Source organism: Urtica dioica, chromosome 1 (genome assembly GCF_054948205.1).
Source record: "Urtica dioica subsp. dioica isolate 48M chromosome 1, U.dioica_male_clone48M_v1_H2, whole genome shotgun sequence".
NCBI classification, from domain to species: domain Eukaryota; kingdom Viridiplantae; phylum Streptophyta; class Magnoliopsida; order Rosales; family Urticaceae; genus Urtica; species Urtica dioica.
This window is the reverse complement of record NC_142756.1, coordinates 13,768,915-13,789,748: the sequence shown is the minus strand read 5'-3', so window position 1 is coordinate 13,789,748 and position 20,834 is coordinate 13,768,915. Positions and strand designations below refer to the sequence as shown.

Here is a 20,834-nt window from a genome sequence, read left to right as displayed (position 1 = left end):
TCCATATTTTTCGTTCAACGAAACATTAGCTCAAGAATTTATGTTCCTAGACATTGCCACATCAAACATTAGCTCCAGGTAGGGATGTGCAAAAAAACCGAAAAAATTGTAAACTGCACCGGACCACCGGGTTTTTAAACCGCAAGTCAGGTTCAAAACGATTTTTGATTAATCCGGTCTAAAACGGTTCTGTTTTTTGGACCGGTCTAAAACGGTCCAATCCGGTTTGAAAATTTTAGACCGCAGTTTAGACGAGACCGGCCGGTCTTAATTTTTTAAGTTTTTATTTTTTATTTTTATTTTAGTAATTACAAGACATTTGAATGAACTAATTTGAGTTGCACATTTTAATTATATATGTTTATGTTAATATTAATGATTTTTATTCTTTTTGCTATTTTCTAATTAAATTTTTGCCAAAAAAATACTTAACGATTTAAACCGGACCGGACCGGTTTAAAATGGTTTAGTCCGGGTTGGTTTATTTTCTTAAATGGTCCCGCACGGTCAACAAATTTTCTAACCGTTTAAAACGGTACGATCCAGTTTAGAGGCCGGTGTTGGAGATAGAGAGAGAGAGAGAGAGACTTGGAGTATTTTTTATACTGTCCGCACATATGTGATATGCCCAAAGTCGTAAAATATTTGCAACTATTCCATGCTGATGTGAGGAGATACCTTTATGTGGTATTTACAAAGAGATGCTCAAATGAGATGTAACTGAAGTCGTTTTTATTGTAAACTACAACTGATTTGATAAGAGAAAAAAAATATTACTGTGACACTCAAATGAGATGCGCCAGAAGTTTTTTCTATTGTATTTAACAAGGTTTGAGTTATCTGGGTAAAGTTGGGTTACCGCGAGACATAGCGCTTACTGTCAGATCCCGATAGCGAAACGTACAAAACCATGAAATACCTGTTAGTAAAATCAGGGTTTACCGCGTCGGTACCGGTAGAGAATCCCGTAATACAAAAATCTGGTACGTACGACCCACTTAAAAACTTCATAAAACTTGAGGTTTAGCGCAATTCTAAATAAAAATATAAATATAATAAATTTAAATAAATAATAAAAGTTATAAAAGCTTATTTTATATTTATTTATTATGAAAAATGTGCCGGTTTCTTTCCCGGAAAACTCACAGTAAACCCTTGCGGTAAGAAGTATACTCATAAAATCTTAGTCCCAGCACGATAATGGTGAACGATATCTCAAACTTTGGTATTTATAACCCAAATTTATTTACTTAATAATTTTTCAGGCATAAACTCAAATAACATCATTCCCTTTTAACCTCGATTATATGTACATTGTTCACCTTATAAATCTACAAATCTTGTTGAAAAATGTTTTCAATCCAGATAAATAATTTTTTGATTCTAAACTATTATGTAAAAATAGATATTAACAAATTGAGCTCGCCCAATTTGCATATGAAATTAAGACAATCCGGAGAAGGTGTCATATTCCTAATTTTATTTTGCGGAGATGATCGTTGCAATGTAGCTTCGACGTTCTGATTGTCATATCATGCTTTTCACAAAAAAATTGTTTGAGAAAAATGAGAGCCCGTACCAACAATCCAAACTTCACATACCCACATTTTCGTGATATCGAACGCACATGAATATGATCGAGGATATCACCTAATAGATAGAAAGAAGACTACGAGCTTACTCCAACAAAAAGTCAATTTTCTATCTCCTCCTTAAAGGTGAACGACTATGTTCCAACAATGCTAACATTGAAACATTTGTTTTATCGTATATATTACCAAAAACTAAATCAGTTTTTACTCCAATGCAATATTTATTTTAAAGTAGTTTGCATACCACCTTTTACTTTTGACTGTAAACAATTTTTTTTTTTCCTTATGCAGATCTTAGATCACTTATTTTAAAAGTAGGCCGATTGATGCCACGCAATTACAATATTTCATGCATTGCATACATGGAATTCATCGCCAAAAATAGTAAGCTGTTTCTTTATCAATTCATCCACTGAATTATTTAAAATCGACAACACGATCTTAAAGTTCAAATAAAAACAGGCATAATTTGATGATAAAAGACCAAACAACGAATTTATTGGTAAGCGTTCGAATGAATATATTAGAAAAGCATGGTTCTATTTCTTGATATATCCCATACGCATTTTTATCATAAACTGGGCCAGATTCAGACCGTCAGAATTAATATATTATTATTATTACGATTGAGCAATAGAATAACAAATTAGTGCGTAATGCGTCACTGTCGATATCAAACCCCAACAGTCTTACGTAATAAAGACAAAACACACCACTCAATATTTTTTTTTTTTTTGAAAAAAATCCTTCACTCGCTGCTCTGCTTCTTCTGGTGAACAAAACGCTTCTGGAAAAAAATCAAAAGAGAAGGGGAAAAATGACGACGAACAGCCTCTTCCGCGCTGTTCTCAGAGCTCAGGTACGTATTTTGTTCTTAAATATCATCGTTTTCTGTTATAATTATATTTATGCCATAGTCCTTAAATTTGTGAAAACGAAGACAATGAGTTTGCTTTTGCATGAGCTTTTGATTTATTTTTAATTCTTTTTTTTATGACGAATTCTGAAATGCTGTAGAATCACCACGGATGAAAAATCAATGATTGTGTTATAATAATTTTATATCATATGATATTTGTTTCTAAGCTTAGTTATTACAATTGCAGAAGCATCTTCATCGCGCAGCTTTACCGGCGAGATTAAACAGTTCAGTGCCATATTCATATGCTAATGTAAAAAAATCCAAAGGGTAATTAGTCTTATATACTTTGCATATCAATTGCTCGTTATTTCTTTCTTTCTAATTTGTATCATTAATAAATGCAAGGTACAAAGGGCATGATATGTTAGCACCTTTCACTGCTGGCTGGCAAACTACTGAGACAGAACCTCTGGTCATTGAGAAGTCTGAGGTATATTATATTCGTATATATATATATATATAGATAATTGATTTAATGGAAAGCATTTTCTCAGGGTAGCTATGTTTATGACGTCAATGGGAAGAGATATCTTGATGCTCTTGCTGGTCTTTGGTGCACAGTCTTAGGTACTATTTTTTTTAAATAATTTTGGTCTCTCAAAGCACATATAAAAAATATAAAAAATTAAAAAAAAAACTATGTTACTGTTGCATTGGGTAGGTAGGTATATTTTTCATCTGCCTTTATACATAAAAATAAATAAAATTGCAAATCCTGTGGCTTATAATTAGATTTCAGTACTTGTTTGTACAAAGTTGAAAACTAGCTGGTATGAGGATTTGGTTCACTTCTATGTTAAAAACTAATTTTCGGTAAAGATTAACCCGGTTAACAGTTTTGACCTATTGATTAAAAAAAATTATTATTTAAATTGAACTTGTACGTTTAGGTGGCAATGAACCTCGGCTCGTGGCAGCTGCGACAACACAGCTCAACACTTTGCCATTTTACCACTCGTTTTGGAACCGATCTACTAAACCTTCATTGGTATTTTATTCGCCCTCTGTTCTCAGAGTTTTGAATGATCAAGTTAATGTAATTTTGGAGTCGAAAAAATGAAATATACTATCGTAATCTTTGTCGCATCACAGGACTTAGCAAAGGAACTTCTTGAGATGTTTACAGCGCGAAAAATGGGCAAAGTGTTCTTTACCCATGGTGGATCCGATGCCAATGACACTCAGGTTCGCCATTGAAACTACCTAAACTCGAAAAATGAATGTTAACTTTGAACAATTTTATTTATTTATTTTTGCTTGCTTGTAGGTCAAGCTGGTTTGGTATTACAACAATGCACTTGGAAGGCCAAAGAAGAAGAAATTCATAGCTCGAGAAAAATCGTAAGCTCGTTTTACTCGAAACAAACTGAAGAACGCTTCTAGTAATTTGTTTAGTTATCTAACTTGTTCGAATTCAACAGCTATCATGGTTCGACTCTAATAGCAGCTAGTCTTTCAGGGTAAGAACATGAGTCGTAAATGAGAACTTTAAACCTCTTTGAATTTGTATATTTTTATATTATTTTTTCTGTCAAACAGCCTTCCAGCGTTGCACCAACAATTCGATCTTCCGTTTCCTTTTGTGTTACACACCGATTGTCCTCATTATTGGCGATACCATCTTCCCGGTTTCTCTTCTCTCCATCAACGCCAATTTAATTTATAATTTTTTTTTAAGTTTCGTAAAATGACAATTTTTTTGTTATGGTTTAGGTGAGACTGAGGAGGAGTACTCGACAAGACTAGCCGTTAACTTGGAGAATCTCATCCTGAAAGAGGGACCAGAGACGGTACATACTCATTTTCCTCCTTGAACCAAATAATTAATCCTTATAATTATACAAAATAAGGGTTTTAAAATTTTACATCAATTCAGATCGCAGCGTTCATTGCCGAACCTGTCATTGGGGCCGGAGGAGTAATTCTTCCCCCTGAAACTTATTTCGAAAAGGTAATTCTATTTTCTTTCATATATCATTTCGCTTTATTTTAAGCTTGCAAAAATAAAGTAAATGTACTTTTCATTTGCAGGTTCAGGCTGTTTTGAAAAAATACGACATTCTTTTTGTCGCGGACGAGGTAATTAATCACATCTCCAAGCTTGGCCTTTGATTTTTCTTTAATCATTTTTTTTTTATCTTCAGGTCATATGCGGATTCGGAAGACTAGGAACAATGTTTGGGTGTGACAAATACAACATCAAACCGGACCTTGTAACCTTAGCAAAGGTCAAATTAAATTCAACACATAGATCGATGATAATAATAATTTTAAAAAAATAATTTAACCGGTCTGATTTTTAATATAACCCTATCTATATTTCTCCAGGCTCTTTCTTCGGCGTACTTGCCTATCGCGGCCGTTATGGTGAGCCCTGAAGTTTCAGAGGTCATAGACTCGCAGAGCAACAAGCTCGGTGAGAGACATATAGAGGGATAGAGAATTTTTATTGCTCGAAAAACTTCACTCGGTTTCTCTCACAGATCATAATTATTATTTTTTCTTATTTTCCACATTAGGCATTTTCTCTCATGGATTCACTTATTCCGGCCACCCAGTTCCATGTGCCGTCGCACTCGAAGCACTCAAGATTTACAAGTTTTTTTAGCCTTCATATTTTATTTGCACTAACACTTGAATTGCTCAGTTCTTTTACTGTTTTTTTTTTTGCTCCCTTTACTTGCAGAGAAAGAAATATCGAAGAGAAAGTGAACAGCGTTGCTCCAAAGTTTCAAGACGGTCTCAAGGCTTTCTCCGACAGTCCAATCATCGGCGAGGCAGGGCTTTCATAATAGTATCTTTCTTAAATTTTTATTTATTAAAAAAAAAAAATTAAACCACATTTTCATATTTCAATTGCTTTTGAACAGATTCGAGGCACTGGATTGGTGCTCGGGACCGAGTTTACAGACAATAAATCACCGAACGATCCTTTCCCTCCTCAATGGAGTAAGTTTTTTCCCCCCGCTTTAAGCTAGAGTTTTTTTTTTTTTTTTTTTTAGAAAAGAAGAAGAAAAATTCTCATTTTCATACATCAATCTAATAGATGTGTGAACTCACAGGGATTGGATCATATTTCGGCGAACAATGCGTAAAGCACGGAATGTTTGTCCGCGTATCGGGCGATAATGTTGCCATTGCTCCGCCTTTCATTATATCATCTGAAGAAATTGATGAGGTAATTAAAGACCCTAACTTGGCTTATGACCATTTGATATGAGAAACCAGATTAATTTTACAAATACATATCCCACAAACTCTGTTTATTATGACCATCCTACAACTCAAATCATGATTTCAATTGCCTGTTATTGTGCTCTTTTTCAGATGATAAGTATATATAGGAAAGCACTGAAGGAGACCGAAGAGAGGGTTAAAGAACTCAAGTCCCAAAAGAAGAACTAGATCTTCTAAGTGTATCGCATTTAAAAAAAATGATATTTAACTGTAATCCCCATCTAATTTAAGTTTTGAGAAATGGACAAGAGTCAAAGAAATTCCAGTCATAGAATTTGGTAAGATAAGATACAGAGAAGTGAAGTGAAAGTGATAATTAGGGCCTTTGGTTCTTCTGTGCTTTTCTTCTGGCGCGTTTCTCCCTGGAACTCGGAGATGGCTTATAACCTCCTCCATTGTCGTCGTCTTCAAAATCGTCCAGGTCTCTGAATGATTTCTGTATATGTACATTTCACCAACGGTCAAACTTTTCAATTCATTAGTAGCCTTGAAAGAAAATAATAATAATAATAATAATAATGAAAAAGAAAATCGAGTGACCTCTCTGATCTCGGAGAAGCTGACGGCGTAGAAGGTGACAGCCGCGGCAGCGATGATTCCGAGCACGGGAAGGCCAATTTGCTGTATTCCGTCCATTGTCAAACTTCGCACGAAGCAAAGCTAAGAGTGTTATTATGTTATCCTTTGAAAGCCAAAGCGATAAGGTTTGGTTGCTGGCAAAAAAAAAAAAAAACCCCCCCATTTTCTAAACTAAATCGTTGTGCTGAAATTGGATTATTTCGGTTTTGGCCATTTAGGTAAGCCGAGTACGGATATCGGTTTTGAAAAATTTGGTCCAATATCTAATTAAGTTTAGTCCAAAATAGAAATTCGCTTATTCAACTTTTTAAATTTAATATTCAGTTTAAATTTAATATTCAGTTTTGATACCTATTTTCAAAAGAGATTTGTAACTAACTAGGTCACCTAAAAAGTTAGGTTTGAGATCTAGCCTATGTTTGGAGATTTTTAGGGAAATAGCGAAAAGAATGACGTGGTAATAAATAGCTGCCAATACTATCCTTCAGTTTGAATTTAATTGTTTCACGTTTATGCTCAGTTTTTAAGCAAGCGGTTTAATAACTGACTATTATTTTATCATTTTCGTTATTAATTATCCTTAATTATTTAATTATTTTCCTTTTTTGTAGGCAATTAGTTATATATGGAATATACTTCGATTTGCAATTTAAATTTCAAACTGTGAGCGGTATTCTCCAAAAAAATATTGCTTATCATACACCTTTTACAAAAAGCTTTGAAACATATCTAAAAAAAAATTCTGCTCGTTCGTTATCAATAAACTGCGAGCAGTTATTTCCTATTATTTCCATATTTGGAATAAAAAATTATTATTTTCAAATATTTGCAAAATTGTTTGATTAACTTTTATTTCCAAATATTTCCATATTCGAAATCGAAATATGCAGTATGCAGCTTAGTTCGAAAATATGAAACTGATGAGAAGCAAGTTTTTACAAAAAAATCAAACCATCCTTCGCCCTTTTCTTTTTATTTTCAAGTTGCTACGAATTTATTTATTTATTTTTATATAAAGAATAGCTGAGGAGATATGATCGGAAAGAAAGAGATAGAGACGGTTTTCAGAATTCAAAATGCGTAGTTATCGTGTTCTGTTGGATGTAGTTGTAAATTATTTATGATTTTTTTTGGTGCATTAAAGCGTGATTTGTTTAAGGGTATTTAAGTCAAATGTATGAGTCAGTTTATTCGGTCTGCCTATTTTCTAAAAAAATTACAAACATTGGCTACATTAAAAAAATTTAGTTTCTTTTTGGCTAAAAAACTACAATGCCCTTTTCAAAATTCGATTTTTCAGATTCAATTTTAAATGAATTTAAAGAAATCGATTATTCAATTCTTACAATCTAAAACCACTTTGAAATTAGTTTAAAATTCATATCCGGTTCTAAAACAATTACAATGATCAAATCCGAGTAAAAATGAGTCATACAATCCTAGCTTGATTATTTATTTATTTTTTAATAAAAAATGAGTTAGATATTCGATAATCGATTTTATCAAAATTAAAAATTAATATCCAATCCACTTTTAGAAACTGAATCGATTATCCGAATCCAAATTTTGATATACGATACGACACCGATTTTTAGTTCATTTTTGTACAGCCCTACTAAATTGGATGTTGGATGTTACTAATATCCAAACCACAATATTTTTACTGATAAGAAAGATACTTGATTAATTAAGATCAAATACGTACTACTTAATTACAAACTTAAAAAGAGATTAAACATGATACATAATATAGGAATTATACTCATATATCAAACATTACGTATTATATCAGAACACATTGGACTATTCGGTTTCATTCCAAACTGGGAAAGTTCAAAACATTACAAAAGATATCTTAGTTTCCTCCAGTGAGTTATTCGGCAAAATTTGCAACAGTCTCAGTGAAATCTTCAGTACCACTTCTTTACAAATGTATCTCTTTCCCCTTTTTTCTTACAAATGTCCGGTAAAGTTTGCACAAGTGTTCAAAGACTTGGCAAACTCGAGACCAGTGTTCTTTAGTACCACATCTAAAATAAAAAAAATTCAGAATTTGTGGAAGAATTGACATCTTTTCATTTTCTGTGGGAATTTTTCGGATTACCACCTAGACCGCATTGGCCACTACTACCATACCCATGAGCTCAGCCCTAAAAATAGTTATTATGTTCAGGTTCGTCGTGGTGTGATTATGTTCATCGACAATTCATTATTCTTTTATGCAATGATGAGTAGGGCCGGCCCTACAGTTAAGCGGGCTAAGTCATCGCTTAAGGCCCATAAAATTTGAGAAAAATAAAGGCTCCAAACTTTTGTTGTTGGTGGTGGTTAATATACCTCAATTTTGTTCAGAGTTGTTGGCCCATTTGTTGCACAATAAGGCCCAAACAGCCAAACATGATTTTGTACAAATTGTACGTAGGGGTTTATATAGGGTTTTTCATGTCTTGGTCAAAATGTTGTTTATTGCTTTCTAATTAATAATACATTAGTGCGAAATGCATTCAAGAAATATATTAAAGTCTGTGAAATTCCAATTTTTTTTTAGCTTAATTAAAAAGCTAAAATTTTTGTGTTCGAGTTACGTTAGTTTTTTTTTTTAAGTAGTAGTGAATGATTTGTTTATGTGGTAGCTTTAGGGTATTTTTTTTAAAATTTAATATACTCTTTAGATTACAAAATATGGATATAATATATTATAAATAAGTTATGTATACATACTTTATATATATATATATATATATATATATACATTATAATAAATTAAAGTATACATATTACTTTATTTTACATAATATAAATTAGTTAACGTTTTTATATATATATATATATAGATATATAAAAGTATCTTATATATTATATTATATATATATATATTATATATATAATCAGTTTAGTTTTTTTAGTATACGTTTCATATATATATATATATATATATATATATATATATTTATATAAAGTTATTTATATGCGTGCATGTGATGTGCGTAAGCATATATTATGTTTTTTTTTATTATAATAATAATTAATATATTAATATTAGAAGTAGGATTAGGTTTGGGCTTTTAGGATTTGGGCTTTTAGGATTTGGGCTTTTAGGGTTTATTTAAACCTTATTTAAACATCCCCTCCTCTTTTTTTTAACGCTTCTTCTCTGCTCTCTCTCCCTCATTCCTCTTTTGGTTTGAAAAATTCGTAGCTCCTAATAGGTATGCTTTCTTTTCTCTCTGATTCGGATTCCCTGAAAACGTTTTCTTAAAACGCTTGTGCTGGTTTCAAAAAAATTGTTTTTGCGTTGATTCTTTTTGGAAACGTTAGTTTTAAGTGTCTTCTATCTAAATCTGCAATCGAAAAATATTTTATGAAATACAGAATATTTTCCGATTATTTTCAAATCGGCGCACAGACCTGAAACCTATTCCCGATTTTCAGACTTTAAACGCTTACTTTGGATTCAACAAATTTTCTTTTACGTTGATTCTTTTTGAAAACTTAAGGTTTAAATGCCTTCTATCTAAACCTTTAATCGAAAAATATTTTTATCAAATACTGAATATTTTCTGATTATTTTAAAAACGGTGCGCAGATAGCTTTTGACAAAAACTTTAAAGTTAGATCTTAGCACTTCTTTTATTTTTAATAAATAGTTAAAATATTATTTTGGCCGTGATGCATTTACAAAAAGTGCTCAAAATTATATTTTATACGCACTTGATTTTTTACAAAAGTTTTTCCAGAGTTTCAGTTTTCTCCGAAACCCTAATAGCCAAGGGTATTTTAGTAATTTCACGTCGGATCTCGTTTCTGAAAATTTCCAGAAACTAAGTCATGTATTAAATCCTTTTCTTACCTGATAAGTAATAGTCAACCTTTTCCGTTTAGGTTCCGAGTCATTAAGAGCATCCTTTTCCTTCGACGGTCTTCGATCGTAATTCCGATATCCAGGTGAGAATAATCTCACTGCAACACGGATTAGTTAAAAAAAAATATATAATACGTATTATGTGATATGAAGTATTTATGTATTGTGTGAATTTTTGTGTGTGCGTGTTTGTTCGGAATGTGCTTGTTATGATATGATATGACGGTATGTGAGTTTATGTTATTATCTTATGCTTGTGTGTTAGAATATCTATAACACGTCTTATGTTTCTAGCTATGTTATCATGTATGTTTTTTTTATCTTATGTCGCTCATGCTTTTAACGTAATAAACACGATTAATAAGTTAAGTAAGCAAGAGAGTCGTACCGCCTCGAATTACGGAGGTACCTAGAGGAATTTCTCGAGCCGAACTACGGGCTCACATAGAGAGTTCCTCATATGTTTATGTATGTGACGGAGCGTACTATGGGAGGTCGCAGCCCCATGGTTCGTTACCAAAGTGTACACTGAAATCGGTACGGCTACTCTAGGGGACCCCCGAACTAAAATACGATAGACTTTTAATAGGGTATTTCATGTCACAGTTAATACGAATAACCGGTTCATGCATTTTTGTTTCATTGCTTATGTTTTGTGAGTTATAGTTATTCTCGCTGAGCGTTAGCTCACTCTATGTATTTACGTCCGTGTTGTAGGTAAACAACATATGAGCAAGTGAGGAGGGTGGATCAGCGGCGGCGATAGCGAGAGGGTTGGGTTATGGTTGCCGTTTTCGAAAATAAAAGACTTCCGCTTTGCTTTCAGTTTTTCAATAATCCAAACCCAAGGTTTTATCGTTCATGGTTTAAGTTATGTTTTTCAATTTCGTTAAAGGTCACGACTTTATTTATGGAATTTATTTTACGATGGTATTTTGTTGGTTTTAAATTTCCATTATGCAACTTCGACTTTTTGGTTGTTTTCGTTCATCAAGTTTAAATGAAAATTTATTTTTAGGTTACGAGTTTTCAAACTTTATATTTTAAGTTATGTTTAAAAAAAAAAATTTACCTCAAATTTTCTTAAGTTTTAAAAAGTAAGATAAGTAAGACGGTCCGAAAAGTCGGGTCGTCACAGTTGGTATCAGAGCAACGAACCTACGACCCCCTTCGCTATCGATCGCACGGCTTCCCCCTACTCAAGTAAGTTAGTACTTTTTTTGTTTATATCTTAGTTGTAATTTTTTTTCTTAGATGGAAAACGTTCAAGCTGCTCGTGGACGAGGTAGAGGAAGGCCACGAGGCCGAGGTAGGGGAAGAGGCAGAGTTGCCGCTGATGTCTCAATGCAAGATGCTCATCATGCCGCTCCGTTTCCCGCCCAACAAGGAGCAGCAGTGAATGCCGACGGTCCAGCCCCCGCACCTCAGCCAGCGGCCCAACCCGAGCTTGCGGTACTCGTCACTGCATTGCTACAACGTATCGAAGCCCAAGAAGTGGAGATACAAGAGTTGAGAAACCACCTCCCCCAAGTGAATGGAAATATAGGAGAGGATCAAGAAGCACCACCAGTACCTCCTCAGGGTGTACCTCAGATGGGCCAAGTTGTTGTGGCTTATGACCTTTTCGAAAGGTTCAGGAGGATGAGAGCTCCAGATTTTGAAGGTTCCACTGATCCTTTAGTGGCTGACGAGTGGATGTCAGAGATGAAGAAGATCTTCAACTTCATGAATATCTCGGAAATTGAGAAAGTCATATGCGCGTCTTTTGTTCTGAAGAAGGATGCACGCTACTGGTGGGAGACAGTAGCAGCTAGAAGAGACACACGCGCTATGTCTTGGGAAGACTTCACTGAGGAGTTCAACAGTAAGTATTTCAACATGCGAGCGATGAACACTCAGCAGAAGGAGTTTGCGGAGCTGAAGCAAGGGACGATGACGGTGACTGAAGCTGTTAGTAAGTTCAATCAATTGGCCAGACTGTGTCCTCACTTGGTTCCGACAGAGACAGAAAGAGTTAGGAGGATGATGGGAATGTTCCGACCGGAATTGGCCTTAGCCATTGACAGTGGAAGTCAGCCACCTACCACAGTCGCCGACTGCCTCGAACGTGCCATGCGAGCTGAATACCACTTGATCCAAGTAAAGGAGGAACGTGCTCAGTTTTACAAGGCTCGAAAAGAGGAGAAAGGTCAAAGCAGAGGTCCCGACAACAGGAAGCCAAACCAATCAGAAAATCCCCAGCCTAACCATAACCGTCAAGGCTTCAAGGCACAACCCCAATGGAATGGGAATGGAAAGAAGAGAAGTCATCCTGGAAATGGTGGCAACGCCAACAACAAGGTCAAGGTAGAGGGAACGACCTTTCCAGTATGCAAGACTTGTGGGAAGATGCATCCTGGAGAGTGCCGGAAGGGAACCATGACTTGTTTCAAGTGTGGTCAGCCTGGACACTTTCTCAAGGATTGTCCGAAATCATTTTCCTCTCAGAATGGACAATATCAGCAGCACAACCCAAATGGACGACTTAACTTCATGCAAGCTGCCATCGAAGGGCCACAGATTTCCCAAGGTCGTTTAGAAGCACCTCCAACCACCCAAGTTCCACCACCACAACAAGCCCGCATCTACGCCTACACCAACGCTGATGCTTTAGCCAGCTCTTCGAATGTGGTAGCAGGTCAGCTTCCTATAGCTCATTTTGACGCTTTAGTATTGTTTGACTCTGGTGCTACACATTGTTTTATTTCGTTAGAACTGGCTAGGAAATTAGGCGATAGTGTAGTGAAAACTAGGAAGGTTTTCAGGACGGCATTACCGTCTGGTGATGTGCTATTATCAGAGTACTGTTTAAAAAGAGTACCGATAATAATTGGTGGTCATGAGTTAAGGATCGATTTCATTGTCTTAGAAATGAAAGACTTTGATGCCATCTTGGGTATGGACTTCTTAGGCGAGAATAATGCAATGATCGATTGTCGCCGAAAAAGGGTAATCTTCAAACCGGTAACGGGAAGAGGGTTTACCTTTGAAGGAAGGCCACTCAAGAAATCTAAGATGTTGGTGTCAGCATTACAAGCTAGAAGATTGATGAGTAAAGGGTGTTATGGATTCCTAGCGTCGGTAGTGGACAAGACTAAGGATGTAGAAGCAACTCCTGACGACGTGCCAGTGGTGAGGGATTATGTAGATGTTTTTCCCGAAGAATTACCAGGCTTAGCTCCAGAGCGTGAGATTTCTTTTGGGATTGAATTACTACCTGGTACGGGACCGATCTCTAAAGCCCCCTACCGAATGGCGCCAGCTGAACTCAAGGAGCTGCAAACACAACTTCAAGAGTTGTTGGATAAAGGATTCATCCGCCCAAGTCATTCACCATGGGGAGCACCAGTTTTATTCGTGAAGAAGAAGGATGGATCTTTCCGTATGTGCATCGACTACAGAGAGCTTAACAAGGTCACCGTCAAGAACAAGTATCCGCTTCCTAGGATTGATGACTTGTTTGACCAACTCAAGGGAGCAAAAGTATTTTCGAAGATTGACTTGCGATCCGGCTATCATCAATTACGAGTCAAAGAGGACGACGTTCCAAAGACTGCTTTTCGCACCCGCTACGGTCATTACGAGTTCACGGTCATGCCTTTTGGACTCACTAACGCCCCAGCAGCCTTCATGGATATGATGAATAGGATCTTTAGCGATGTCTTGGATAAATTTGTAATAGTCTTCATTGATGACATTCTGATTTACTCTAAGAGTGTCGAAGATCACGAAGAACACCTGCGAGTTGCACTACAGACTTTGAGACGACATCAACTATATGCCAAATTCTCGAAGTGCGAATTTTGGCTGGATAAGGTGCATTTCCTTGGTCACGTGGTTTCTAAGGATGGGATCTCCGTTGATCCTTCCAAGATAGAATCCGTCAATGATTGGAAACCGCCTCGAAGTGTGACAGAGATCAGGAGTTTTCTCGGTTTAGCAGGCTACTATAGAAGATTTGTTGAAGGGTTTTCTACATTAGCTGCTCCACTCACCGCCCTCACGAAGAAAGATAAGAAGTATGAGTGGACCGAGAAGTGTGAAGAGAGTTTTCGCGAGTTGAAGAGAAGACTCACCAGTGCGCCAATACTTATAGTCCCTGAAAGTGGAGAACCTTTGTCTATTTACAGCGACGCGTCAAAGACAGGTCTTGGTGCTGTGTTAATGCAAAACGGCAAAGTAGTGGCTTATGCATCACGACAACTCAAAAATCACGAGAGGAATTATCCTACTCATGATTTGGAGTTAGCCGCAGTGGTTTTTGCCCTCAAGATTTGGAGACACTACCTGTATGGTGTTCGGTGTGAGATATTTACCGATCATAAGAGCTTAAAGTATATTTTCACTCAAAAGGAGTTGAATATGAGGCAAAGAAGGTGGCTAGAATTGGTTAAGGACTACGACTGTGGTATCCATTACCACCCCGGAAAGGCAAACGTGGTAGCAGATGCCTTAAGTAGGAAGGGTGAGACTAGTCTATCGATGATGCGAGCTTTATCTCCTCAACTCACTGATGAAATCAACAATTTAGGGGTTGAAATTATCACACAAGGATTAGCCAATATGACCTTACAGTCAGATCTTTTTGAGAGGATCAAGGAAGCGCAAATGCGTGATCCGGAAATGTCAAAGTTGAAGGACGATGCGTTGGAAAGCCAAGAGTCAAAATTTTCCATTTCGGAGAATGATGTACTCTTTTTCGATGGACGGATTTGTGTACCCAACGAAGATGAGTTACGAAGGCAAATTCTTACCGAAGCACATGAGACACCGTATTCAGTTCACCCAGGTTCCACGAAGATGTATCAAGACCTCCGAGAACACTTTTGGTGGAACGGAATGAAGGGTGACGTTGCAAAGTTTGTCAGTAAATGTCTTACCTGCCAGAAAGTGAAAGCCGAACATCAACGACCAGCTGGAGAATTACAGCCAATCGAAGTTCCTGAATGGAAGTGGGAACAAATCACAATGGATTTTGTGGTTGGATTACCTAAGACGGTTGAGGGTTATGATGCTATCTGGGTAGTGGTGGACCGTTTGACCAAGTCTGCTAGGTTCATCCCGATGAAGGTCACGTACTCCGTGGAGAAGTTGGCTGAGTTATACGTGAATAACGTGGTGAGACTGCATGGCGTTCCTCTATCCATCATCTCAGATCGCGATGGTCGTTTCACTTCTAACTTTTGGAGGTGCGTGCAATAGTCGCTAGGATCGCAACTGAAGTTTAGCACCGCTTTTCACCCCCAAACGGATGGCCAATCCGAGAGGACGATTCAGACCCTAGAGGATATGCTAAGGGCATGTGTCATGGATTTTGGTGGGAGTTGGAGTAAGAGGCTGCCACTTATTGAATTCTCATACAACAACAGCTACCAAGCCTCAATCGGCGTTGCACCGTATGAAGCTCTCTATGGGAGAAAGTGTCGATCTCCAATTCACTGGTTTGAAGCGGGAGAAAATAATCTCGAGAAAACAGATTTTATCCGAGACACAACAGAGGCTATCAAGAAAATTCGTGATCGAATGGGAACTGCCCAAAGTCGACAGAAAAGTTACGCCGATAAGAGAAGACGACCTTTGGAATTTCAAGTCGGAGATTTGGTGTTCTTGAAGGTAGCACCTCTCAAGGGTGTGATGAGGTTCGGCAAGAAGGGAAAATTGAGCCCGAGGTACATTGGTCCTTTCGAGATCATAGAAAGAATCGGAAAAGTAGCCTACCGTCTAGCCCTGAATCCCGAGTTAGAATTGGTGCACAATGTGTTTCATGTCTCGATGCTCAAGAAGTACCTACCTGACCCAACGCACGACTTAATCCAAGAGCCCATCGAAGTTCACGAAGACTTGACGTATGAAGAGAAACCTGTCCAGATTCTCGATCGCGAAGAGAAAGTTTTGAGGAACAAGGTGATTCCTTTGGTAAAGGTGCTATGGCGGAATCATAGGATAGAAGAAGCTACTTGGGAACGGGAAGAAGACATGAAAACACGATATCCCGATCTTTTCAGAGATTTTTAGTATGTCCAAGTAAGAATTCCTATGTTTTTCTCGACTTTTGTTAATTTTCGGGACGAAAATTCTAATAAGTAGGGGAGATTGTGAAATTCCAATTTTTTTTTAGCTTAATTAAAAAGCTAAAAGTTTTTGTGTTCGAGTTACATTAGTTTTTTTTTTTAAGTAGTAGTGAATGATTTGTTTATGTGGTAGCTTTAGGGTATTTTTTTTAAAATTTAATATACTCTTTAGATTACAAAATATGGATATAATATATTATAAATAAGTTATGTATACATACTTTATATATATATATATATATATATATATATATATATACATTATAATAAATTAAAGTATACATATTACTTTATTTTACATAATATAAATTAGTTAACGTTTTTATATATATATATATATATATATATAGATATATAAAAGTATCTTATATATTATATTATATATATATATAATCAGTTTAGTTTTTTTAGTATACGTTTCATATATATATATATATATATATATATATATATATATATATATATATATATATTTATATAAAGTTATTTATATGCGTGCATGTGATGTGCGTAAGCATATATTATGTTTTTTTTATTATAATAATAATTAATATATTAATATTAGAAGTAGGATTAGGTTTGGGCTTTTAGGATTTGGGCTTTTAGGGTTTATTTAAACCTTATTTAAACATCCCCTCCTCTTTTTTTTAACGCTTCTTCTCTGCTCTCTCTCCCTCATTCCTCTTTTGGTTTGAAAAATTCGTAGCTCCTAATAGGTATGCTTTCTTTTCTCTCTGATTCGGATTCCCTGAAAACGTTTTCTTAAAACGCTTGTGCTGGTTTCAAAAAAATTGTTTTTGCGTTGATTCTTTTTGGAAACGTTAGTTTTAAGTGTCTTCTATCTAAATCTGCAATCGAAAAATATTTTTATGAAATACAGAATATTTTCCGATTATTTTCAAATCGGCGCACAGACCTGAAACCTATTCCCGATTTTCAGACTTTAAACGCTTACTTTGGATTCAACAAATTTGCTTTTACGTTGATTCTTTTTGAAAACTTTAGGTTTAAATGCCTTCTATCTAAACCTTTAATCGAAAAATATTTTTATCAAATACTGAATATTTTCTGATTATTTTAAAAACGGTGCGCAGATAGCTTTTGACAAAAACTTTAAAGTTAGATCTTAGCACTTCTTTTATTTTTAATAAATAGTTAAAATATTATTTTGGCCGTGATGCATTTACAAAAAGTGCTCAAAATTATATTTTATACGCACTTGATTTTTTACAAAAGTTTTTCCAGAGTTTCAGTTTTCTCCGAAACCCTAATAGCCAAGGGTATTTTAGTAATTTCACGTCGGATCTCGTTTCTGAAAATTTCCAGAAACTAAGTCATGTATTAAATCCTTTTCTTACCTGATAAGTAATAGTCAACCTTTTCCGTTTAGGTTCCGAGTCATTAAGAGCATCCTTTTCCTTCGACGGTCTTCGATCGTAATTCCGATATCCAGGTGAGAATAATCTCACTGCAACACGGATTAGTTAAAAAAAAATATATAATACGTATTATGTGATATGAAGTATTTATGTATTGTGTGAATTTTTGTGTGTGCGTGTTTGTTCGGAATGTGCTTGTTATGATATGATATGACGATATGTGAGTTTATGTTATTATCTTATGCTTGTGTGTTAGAATATCTATAACACGTCTTATGTTTCTAGCTATGTTATCATGTATGTTTTTTTTATCTTATGTCGCTCATGCTTTTAACGTAATAAACACGATTAATAAGTTAAGTAAGCAAGAGAGTCGTACCGCCTCGAATTACGGAGGTACCTAGAGGAATTTCTCGAGCCGAACTACGGGCTCACATAGAGAGTTCCTCATATGTTTATGTATGTGACGGAGCGTACTATGGGAGGTCGCAGCCCCATGGTTCGTTACCAAAGTGTACACTGAAATCGGTACGGCTACTCTAGGGGACCCCCGAACTAAAATACGATAGACTTTTAATAGGGTATTTCATGTCACAGTTAATACAAATAACCGGTTCATGCATTTTTGTTTTATTGCTTATGTTTTGTGAGTTATAGTTATTCTCGCTGAGCGTTAGCTCACTCTATGTATTTACGTCCGTGTTGTAGGTAAACAACATATGAGCAAGTGAGGAGGGTGGATCAGCGGCGGCGATAGCGAGAGGGTTGGGTTATGGTTGCCGTTTTCGAAAATAAAAGACTTCCGCTTTGCTTTCAGTTTTTCAATAATCCAAACCCAAGGTTTTATCGTTCATGGTTTAAGTTATGTTTTTCAATTTCGTTAAAGGTCACGACTTTATTTATGGAATTTATTTTACGATGGTATTTTGTTGGTTTTAAATTTCCATTATGCAACTTCGACTTTTTGGTTGTTTTCGTTCATCAAGTTTAAATGAAAATTTATTTTTAGGTTACGAGTTTTCAAACTTTATATTTTAAGTTATGTTTAAAAAAAAAATTTACCTCAAATTTTCTTAAGTTTTAAAAAGTAAGATAAGTAAGACGGTCCGAAAAGTCGGGTCGTCACAAAGTCCATATCCGACATAATAGTTATACATGAATCCTGTATGTATGTGATCTAAACATAGACAGATAACATTCGGTCTAAGTTTGAACTAGTCTAAAAGTAATTATTATAAATTATATATATAAGTATTTGATAGTTTTTTAGTACGAATCCATTTTTATATTTATATATTGATATTAAAGACATGAATATTATATTTTATATCATGCAGGTTTTCATTAAGAAGTGGTATATTCATCCAGGATTTTATTTTTCTAGATGGATATAAGAAAAATACGTCAAATTAACTAGCTTTTGTGTTCACCTAGATAATATAATTTTTTTTTTGAGATAGTTAAAATTAAAAAAGTGAGAAATATAGGATTAGTTTTACTTAGAAATCAATTTATATAACTAGAAACACATCGCCTTAATTCTTTTCTTTTTTAATTTAAAATGTGCTTGTATAATATGTACTATTTAACACCAAAATCAAATATAAAAATAAAGGCCCCAATTTGTTGGCCCATTCTTCATTGAGTTTTTAGATTTTCTCTTTCTAGTTAGATTATTTGAAGCTTTTTTTTTTTTGAGTTATAGTAGACAATTACTTCTTTTATTTTTATGTGTGTTGATTTGCATTTTAGAACATAGAAAAATCATGTTTAATTTAAAAAAATATTAGTGGCAAAATTTAAATATATAAAGATTTTACATAGTAACCATATGATATGAATGATAAGTTTATAAATATTTGTGATCGTCCTCTTTTAGCTTTTTGAAAATGATGTATTTTCTTAATAGTTTTTAAAAATATTTAATATATCCCTGTTTTTTTAAGCCTAATTTTTTTCTTTCGCTTAAGGCCTCATTATATGTTGGGCCGGCAAGAGACTTCAAATACATTTCAACATATATTGTCCATGGCATGTAATTGGTTCTTGTGATATTAAGTGGACTGAACTCAAAATGTATAATGTTCGATACGGTGATAATTGTGATCAACTTAATTTTTTTTTTTTTTAAAACATAGGTCTCAGACCTCCATCATTCATTAGGCATATTAGCCAAAGCCTCCTCTTGTAAAATCAAGAGGGGGGTAAGAGTTTCAAGTTATATTCAAATCAAATAAAAGAGCTTTCTTATTTCTTAGGAAGTTTGTGTACTAAAATATTAGAAGATTTAGGCGAGTATTGAAATGTCGACAGTCGATTTTGTGCCGATGGCCTCAAAAAACGGAAATTGCGGTGATCGATGGGAATTGCGACGGAAAAAATGCATAAATTTATCAAAAAAATGCCGATGGTAATTACGGTGCCGACGAAAATTTTGATAAAATACGGGAATGCCGACGGAAATAATGTTGTCTATAGTTTTAAATACACTTATTGTATCAAGTAGATTTCAATTAAAAATTGGGAGTTTTCAAAAACTAGGAGTAAAAAAAATGCAAATGATTTTTTTGGACTTTTATTTTAAAAGGTCACAAATAGGACCTCTGACACTTTTTTCATTTATGTAATTATCTTTATATCCTTATTTATTTACTTTTTGTAAATGTCAGTGTCTCATGGACCCCACTCTCACATACCCCCCTCTCTCTATTCTTTGTCCTTATATGTTATAATAAAGTACACATAAATAATTAATAAAATCGACACATTTTTTATTTTTATGAAATTAGTTTGATTTTATTCCATGAAAATATTAAAGTACACACATAAATAATTAATAAATTAGACACATTTTTTTTATTTTTATGAAAATAGTTTGATTTAACTTCCATGAAAATAATAATGTACACACATAAATAATTAATAAATTAGACACATATTTATTTTTATTTTTATGAAATCAGTTTGATTTAATTCCATGAAAATAATAAAGTACACACATAAATATAATGTGGAAAATAAAAATATAAAAATATAATGTGTAAATAATGTGTCATGTATTGTGAAGTATTGTCGACACATATTAATTTTGACAATTTCATCATTTCAAATGGGAAAAGAGTGTTAATAGTCTAAACATATGAACATAGGTGA

At 34.7% G+C, this 20,834-nt stretch overlaps 2 protein-coding genes across 2 annotated transcripts; one reads left to right on the top strand and one right to left on the bottom strand.

Annotated features, from left to right (window-relative positions):
• Window positions 1–2,313: 2,313 nt before the first annotated feature.
• Window positions 2,314–6,282, top strand: POP2 (Pyridoxal phosphate (PLP)-dependent transferases superfamily protein). The gene is made up of 19 exons (XM_089613120.1): window positions 2,314–2,451; window positions 2,699–2,781; window positions 2,860–2,944; window positions 3,009–3,081; window positions 3,405–3,502; window positions 3,607–3,699; window positions 3,782–3,855; window positions 3,936–3,974; window positions 4,054–4,142; window positions 4,228–4,304; window positions 4,391–4,465; window positions 4,546–4,593; window positions 4,659–4,742; window positions 4,843–4,930; window positions 5,034–5,112; window positions 5,201–5,291; window positions 5,385–5,463; window positions 5,577–5,692; window positions 5,842–6,282. Exons 1-19 carry the CDS (start codon window positions 2,410–2,412, stop codon window positions 5,917–5,919), a joined length of 1,491 nt encoding a protein of 496 aa, XP_089469246.1. The 5' UTR covers window positions 2,314–2,409; the 3' UTR covers window positions 5,920–6,282.
• LOC149407355 (uncharacterized) lies at window positions 5,897–6,474 on the bottom strand. Its single transcript, XM_089613129.1, has 2 exons — window positions 6,292–6,474; window positions 5,897–6,187 (listed from the first exon to the last, which is right to left on the bottom strand). Exons 1-2 carry the CDS (start codon window positions 6,385–6,387, stop codon window positions 6,068–6,070), a joined length of 216 nt encoding a protein of 71 aa, XP_089469255.1. The 5' UTR covers window positions 6,388–6,474; the 3' UTR covers window positions 5,897–6,067.
• Between the last annotated feature and the right edge of the window lie 14,360 nt (window positions 6,475–20,834).

What these genes read in the sequence shown, in the direction of transcription:
- POP2 (XM_089613120.1), top strand. Translation starts at nt 2,410, where the DNA reads ATGACGACGAACAGCCTCTTCCGCGCTGTTCTCAGAGCTCAG. An exon ending in TTCTTTTTGTCGCGGACGAG is followed by an intron (nt 4,594 to 4,658) that starts GTAATTAATCAC and finishes TTTTATCTTCAG; the next exon opens with GTCATATGCGGATTCGGAAG. An exon ending in CATCTGAAGAAATTGATGAG is followed by an intron (nt 5,693 to 5,841) that starts GTAATTAAAGAC and finishes GCTCTTTTTCAG; the next exon opens with ATGATAAGTATATATAGGAA.
- LOC149407355 (XM_089613129.1), bottom strand. Translation starts at nt 6,387, where the DNA reads ATGGACGGAATACAGCAAATTGGCCTTCCCGTGCTCGGAATCATCGCT. An exon ending in GCTTCTCCGAGATCAGAGAG is followed by an intron (nt 6,188 to 6,291) that starts GTCACTCGATTT and finishes GTACATATACAG; the next exon opens with AAATCATTCAGAGACCTGGA.